The sequence below is a fragment of the Fopius arisanus genome, unplaced genomic scaffold (assembly GCF_000806365.1).
Source record: "Fopius arisanus strain USDA-PBARC FA_bdor unplaced genomic scaffold, ASM80636v1 scaffold00133, whole genome shotgun sequence".
Taxonomy (NCBI): Eukaryota; Metazoa; Arthropoda; class Insecta; order Hymenoptera; family Braconidae; genus Fopius; species Fopius arisanus.
Window position 1 is genome coordinate 49,165 of NW_011887872.1, and position 7,474 is coordinate 56,638.

General features: G+C 37.2%; 1 protein-coding gene across 2 annotated transcripts in view; it reads left to right on the top strand.

The window, feature by feature from the left end:
- Positions 1 to 7,474, top strand: part of LOC105271998 (tyrosine-protein phosphatase 99A) — a 217,751-nt gene that overhangs the window by 42,535 nt on the left and 167,742 nt on the right. For both annotated transcript variants that reach the window (XM_011313852.1, XM_011313853.1), the window contains exon 2: positions 4,608 to 4,799. In XM_011313852.1, the coding sequence (XP_011312154.1) occupies positions 4,608 to 4,799 (192 nt within the window). The remainder of the gene's footprint in view (positions 1 to 4,607; positions 4,800 to 7,474) is intronic.

The window sequence follows — 7,474 nt, forward strand, 5'->3', positions numbered from 1 at the left end:
GGGGGCTTGGGGTGCCATCGGGTTTCAGCCGTTTCACGGCTGCTCCCCTTGACACTCCCTCGCCCCCACCCTCACCCTTGTTTGTCCCAGAAGGAGTGCTTGAGGCTGGGTTAGCCCTTCTCTCCTTCTGGAACCGGCGCCTTGCCGCGCCACTTATTCTTTTCCCCCTGGGTTGTTCTCCACCAGGTCCAGCATTCTGGCCCTGGGGTTCTTCCGTCCCAGGTGGTTTTTGTGTTTCTTTTTGTGTTCTGGTCTCCATATAAGTCCCACGAGTACCACGGTAGTGCGGTATCACCCAGGCAGAGCCGTGTATGCCTGGGGCTTGGCTACTTACGCTCAGAGGTCGCCTGGTATCCGAGGGAACCGTTTGAGATGCAACTTCTCCTGCACCATGCAGCCATTGGCACGGTATCATACACCGTAGCTTGGAGGAGCTGGTTCGCGATGGGTTTTTCGGCTTCCCTTGTGGTTTCCCACGTTTCGTTCGGCCTTATGTTCCCCATTAACCCGGTTTTTAGCCAACCCCACACAGAGGTCGAGACATCTCTGTCCCGGCCTCCGCCGAGGTGGTTATTCCGCCCGGCCGTCCTCCTATCCACCACCCGGAGACGCGCTCGGTTGGTGGCTCAACCGCGCTCTTCGCACCCCAGTCAAGGGGTTTAGAGAGACCCGAGCAGCGATATTTATATGAATGATTTTTATTTGCAAGTATATGAATCGTGCGATAGTCTTGTGGTTAAGTCGTTGGGCTAGTATGCGAAGGGTTCCGAGTTCAAACCCAACCGTAGGCGGGATATTTTAAGTTAACAAAATCGGCTTTTTCAAGCGTTGTTGAGTTAGGAGTTATGAGTTAAGGCATAATTAATAGGAAAATGAGCGTAACATGCATTAATAATTTTTTTTCTCCAATATTTCCAATATTGGTACTTGGCAAATAAGTCTTGGGCCAATTGTGGGCCAAAATTGGGCCCGACATGATCCCAATGCTTGGTCAATTATTGTTTGCCATTATTGGCCCGGCGTTATCATCCAACCGTTGGACCAATGATCGACCATTTAATTTACCAAAAGCCGGCCAGTACTGGCTATTGGCATACCAGGCTTGGACCAAGGCTCGCCCAATCAGAAATCATTATTATGATTTTCGAATTAGGGGAAAAAACGTAAATTAAGTTCAACAGTGTATATACCCTAGTAAATATTGGATTTTCAGTAAATCGTACACTAAAAAAATTCTTTGCTTTGGAAATAGGCACACAACGGTGAGCCATATTGCTTATGCAAAAAAGGAGAAAACCATGCGACGAAAAAAACTGCATGTAAATCCACCATACCCTAAAAATCTCGAGGAATATGGGACTTTTTTGCAGCAGGCTGAGTATCAGTCTCTATTGACTTATCCAAAGGGTCAACTCAAAGCTGAAATTCTCAAGGATGATAATTGAGACATTTCAGTAGTAATTGGCGACAGAGAATTTGTTAAATCCCTCGTGAAAAATGTTGAACCTTTATTGATGGAACTTTCGACTCGATTCCAAAGAAAGTTGGTGTTTTACAGATTTTGGAAATCCAACTATGCGTATTTGATCACGTAAGTCTCGACTTGTTACTCTTTCTTATCTACCAAAGAGAACATAATGGTTTAATGCAGGATTGTAATTGCTCATGCCCTGATGTCGAGAAAAACTCAAGAAGCATACAAGTCTGTGTACAAATATGTTTTTGAGGAACTAGCTCCAGAACTAAAGATGGAAATCCGAGTGCATATGGATTTCGAGCTGGCTGCGAAAAATGGTCTATTAGACGTTGTACCCATGGCCTCTATTGGACCTTGCAATTTTCATTTTACTCAAGTATAAAAAAATTATGTTCTGTATTTTAGCGATATAATCGTAGAATCAAATTTTCTCTCAAAAGAGATGTTTTAAAAATATGAATTCGTACTACAAATACCTGAAATGTGTCACAGCCACTCCGCCAAATTGTTATCACTTAAACACCACCGACATCTCATTTTTTAGTTATTTTATCCTGATTTTATTCCTTTATTTTTTAAGGCCGTAATAAAACAAGCGTATGCGAAAGGCGCTATTAAACGCGAAAAGAAGAGAAAAAGATCTGGGAAACCAAAGAGAAGAGACAATGAACACGATGAAAAAATTTCAGGGGCAGTTCAGAGACATTTACCTCTAATTTTGGCATTGGCCTTCTTACGTGCTCGCTTTATTGTCCCCATGTTCCAAAAAATCAAAAGTGAAATTGATAATGTCCAAGTACAGGCTCGAATGAACTCTTTTTATTGCATATTTTGAGAATCAGTGGATAAAAAACATCCCCCCAGAGCAATGGTCGGTGTACAAAGCTTCTCGGCGAACGAACAATGCGGCGGAATCTTGGAATAGGATCTTGCACCAAAAAATTGGAACAAAACCGACTCCCTGGGATTTTACAAGTAACATTAACAGTCAATAAATTAATAAATATGATCATTGAAATTGCCAATTTTTCAAAGGGTTTTGAGTTTTTATATTTATAGACGGGAAACACTTTTACACCTCCGCATATTTTATTTCATTTCAATTTGAACATAAGCAGTGTAATATTCAGTGGTTAATTACAACACTAGGAAAATTAGCGGACGTGCAAAATCGAGTCACATGTGATTACGACGCAATTGTGAACGGTATCACACGATATCCATTTCGATGGACTGATGAAAAAAAAGAGAGAACTTTGCGTAAAATTGAAAAAAAATAAAAATACAAAAGGTACACCCCGTGGGAATTCGTGAGGCAGGCAGCTCATTGCGTCAACTTTGAAAAAAGTAAGCATTAAAAAACTAGTTGTGGATCTTATTGCTTTATATTGTTTCGAATTTTAGAGTACAGAGAAAGACGAAGGACACAGGTCAAAAAGGACACATTTGAGGTGATTCGTGCTCAACCAGGGAGTATGAAAATGTGGATTAAGAAAGTTCACAAGCCGTGATTGACTGGAATGAACTGTGTTATGGCTGATTTGAGATAAATCATTTCACTAGCGATTATGATTACCATATATGTATATGGCATCATGTTAGCCTCGAAAAATAAATACATACAAAAAAAAACCGATTGACTTCTTTCTTTTGAATATATGATAATAAATATAATTTTCTGGTGCAATTTTAATAATCTCCTGAAATTTTAAAAGGATTTTTTAAACAAATCATTTTGACCTCCTATTGATTTTATTCTAAAATTTTTATTGTTTAAAAAGTTTTCCAAAATTTTAAAAAGTCGAGTAAAATTTTCAACTTTACTCTTTCCTCTTAAAAATTGAAATTAAAAATATATTTGGAATGGGCTATTTTGATATTGTTCTCCTCCCTTCAGTACACTATTTTTATAATTTTTTTGTCTTTTTTGTCTCAATTAAGCATTATTTGTTCATATTTGATTATGGATAGGTCCGGAAACTACAGAAAAAGTACTTAAAAAGCAAATAAAAAAGGGATATTGAGGGTATATTTTTATATGGCTAGTTTTAATATGAATGCAGCATATTTAAAATATACATTCAGTATCCCTTTCTTATATTTCAGTTTCCCCTCTAGTATATGATTATGGTATATTTAAATACTTTCTATAGAATTTCATTATTGTTTTTTTAATTAACACATTGCTTCAAAACTGTGAAAAATTGAACTCAAAGAAAAGTATAACATTTTAATATCCATTAGGTACCCAACTTTTATACTTTTCTGATATTTTTTATCGGATTTGGAACATATCTCAATAAACCTTTTTTTTAATTTCAATTTGATGAATAAAGAGTGGAAAGAGAATAAAGAAGATATATCGTTAGTATTTTGTTCGATTGAAAATAAAAAAAGTCAAAAACGACACAACTGTGCGACATGAAGTTGCAACCAATTTTTTAATATGTCAAGACATTGCCGTTCAAGACAATGTCGGCGACCCCCTTTTCCTATAAGACACCGTATTAATTTGATTCATTAATGTTAATAAAAATGCATAGGTGAATTTTTTTTTTCAATTCATATGAATCAATGAATTAAAGATAACCTATGTGTAAAATTTGTATAATTTTCTAGTGGTTTTGGATCATCATCCGGTTCAGTAAACACAAATCGAAAATTATATAGAATAAATATAAGTATATTTACTATCCATGAGGTTCCTCATAATTTTTATCAAAATGAGGTACATATTCAAGTGATTATAAATTATTCATAAAAAATTGAGAGCCGATAATAGTGCGTTTCAGTTTAATGGTTTTGTTTAAACTTATTGCTAAAAACCAAATATCAAAGAAAGTGCATCATATACCGAGTCCATGTTATCGGATCTAACGAAATTTCATCCTTCTTGTAAGGATCGGTACGACGCTCTCCATTGTTTAGTGTATTTTCTATATTATTCCAATTTATTATTGATGATTCAGTAATTATTACCGAATGGCTATTTGACCGAACATGCTACCGGTCAACGGCTGGTCACTTGTTTTTACCGCCGTCCTTCGGTAACAGTTACCGAATCTTGGTAATATCGACTGGATTCTTGTATCAGTGTACTAATGATTCATTTATTTGTTTCATTTCTTAGTACCAAGTAAACCGCTGAGATTGACAGCATATGGCATAAATGCCTCATCAATCGAACTCTTATGGTCCGAACCAGAGAACAAGAATGGCATAATCCATGAATATTGGGTGTATTATATGCATTCCAATTTAACCGAGGTCAAGACATTAAGAACGAATAACGAGACCATCGACTTTATGCTGACTGATTTAGGTAAGCTCAGAGAATAATATTTTTTCATATTAGTGGTTTCTCTTCAGTTTTCAATAAAATTGCGTAACCTTTTGAAATTTAATTCATAAATGACACTTACTTAAAATCGGCTGAAATAGTTTTTCAGATGCAGTACAGATACTAGTGTAAGTAGGGCCGTTTTTAAACACTAGGCGATACTCCCGCTAGCCAGGCTGCGTGAAATTAATACTTAAATCAATTTTTTCAATTTGACTAATTCTTAACATCACTTCATTCTGTTGACAACTTCACCAATAATAAACAAAACCGAAGTTGTCAGTAACTACCCTGAAACTATCATCGGCACTTGATAATTGACTGTAGGTGTTGGTTAAAGGTCAGAAAAGTTAAAGGTCCAAATTTTAACCTCAAATGATGTTTGCAAGTTAGTTATACTGAAGGTTCAATTATTAGGTTTATAAAGATCTAAAAAATATAAGGGTGTATTACCCCCTGATTAACCTGACCCCAGCATTCAACTCATCATTCAATCATCGGCAGTTCATAATTAGCTGTAGCCCCCAGTATTCATCCAATCCCAACAATCAACTGTACGGCAGTTGACAGTTGAGTGTAGCCGCCACCACATATTCAACCTATCACCTCAATAATCGCCAAACTCTCATCCTATTGTCAAGTCATGGAACATTTTGATGAACTTTCTAGGGTTCGCTAGGGTGGGTCAAGTGAAATGTCAGTAGCTCTCATATTCTGATTGCTTTGAATCGACAATTTAGGCGGATCCGTTCAATGAAAATTGACTTTTTTTTGACAAAAAAAACCCTTAATAGATTAATTTATTTGTTATAATTCTCATAACTCCATGAAAAATTTCGAAATTTCGAGTTTCACACTCAATTAGCTTCGCAATCAATATAAGATTTCTGCTAATAATCCATTCAAAATTTTAAAGTCCGGGCGAAACCCTCCAAAGAATCGCGAATTTTCATTGTGTGTAATAGAAAATTTACTTTGTGGATTGACTAAGTGGATGCAGAGAGAAACCTGATACTCAATTTGGAAAAACATGTTGGAATGTGCGATGATGTATAATGAAGCCTCATTAATCAAGTCCAAGGATCCGCTAACACAAGCATGGGCATCCTCCAGGCAGCCCCGAACACAGTCATAAACTCGAGTTAGAAACGCAATAAAGTTTATAATTATACCAATCATAAGGGTCCTGGTACCATCATAGTGGAGACAATCGTGGGGGGCATCACAGTTACAGTTTTGGGGAACGTCCCATTAAGCGTTGCGACCTTGGCCAGTGAATAAAATGAAATAATTGCCAGCGATGGCCACCATATTTATAGTATTTGAAAAAACAGGGGAAAAACTCTTGGTATTAAGGGAGGGCCTGAAATGAGAAAAAAGAGGGGTTATAGGGGAAAATGATTCATTCGGGAGAATATGTCTTAACAACGTCTATTTCTCTATAATCAGCGAATATCACCGCGCATGTGGCGACGAGAGGAACGGGGGGGGTTCTCCTTGCTGCCGGCGATGTTGTTGCGGGCCGTGTGTATAGTGGTGAGGAGAGCGCGGAACAAAGGGAAGGAATATTTTGGGACTGGTAGCCAACGGTGACAGGTTTTCTAACGTGTTTCCGTGTTGTTCCTTAATCCTAATTATTCTAACTTATCCTAAGCAAAAAATAAAAATGCATAAATTAGGGGCCTGGGGAGGGGCTAAAAAAGTGCCTCGTCACAGCGTCTACCAAATGTTAAAGTGAGAAACAAAGTGGCCGCGATTTATAAAAAAAGAAATTAAAAAATCCAAAAATGGACAAAAATATTTTCTGATTACGATGATTCTGATGAAATTCTTAGACATATTCTGCTGACGCCTGAATTGAATTGGGAAGAAGAAATTGATTGCTTGTGTCATCTATGCGAATTAATTAAATTCTGCGAAGTTAGTTTTTCTTCTTATCTATTTAATTTTTTCCCACTCTTGGCCAGCATTTTTCAATGCTGTTTAACGGAAACCACGGGAAGGTGGTAGGCGTATTCCGTCAGAAAAAATCATTGAAGGGTGCTAAAGAACGATTTTAATTTGAAGGGATCTGCCAAGTTTATTAAAAAATAATCAAGATACGCGATAGCGTATCTGCCAAGTTGACGTCACAGGCAGAGGTGATGTCACAGGCAGAGAGCTGTCATGTATTATATTTCAGCTAACAACTCGCCCCTAACCCCTTAAAAAAACTTCAATTGCTTTTTTCCCCTTCAAACGCACGCTATTTTGCAAAAGCATTCTTAGATACGTTATATAAATCGCGGTTGATCTTTCTGATGAGATTTTTACTTTTTTCACTTATTACATTATTACAAAAATAACTCCATAGCAACGGATAAGAATTCACTTTCTCAAGAGTTTTATTTCGAGAGCGTTATTATTCCCTAGCGCTGTTTGGGTGGGTTGTTCTAGGGAATAAAACTAGTAAGTATAGGGGAAATTGTCTACGCTTACGGGATTCAGCCGGGTCCGTAGCGGTGGCGCATGAACTAGGATGGAGCCCATGCTTGTAAGCCAATCAAAGAGCGTCAAGTCATTTAATATTTGTGACTTACCCTTTAACAATTGGAATCGATTGTTAATAATTCAATGATTTGAATATTATAACCAAATTAAAAATTTTAGTTCAGTTA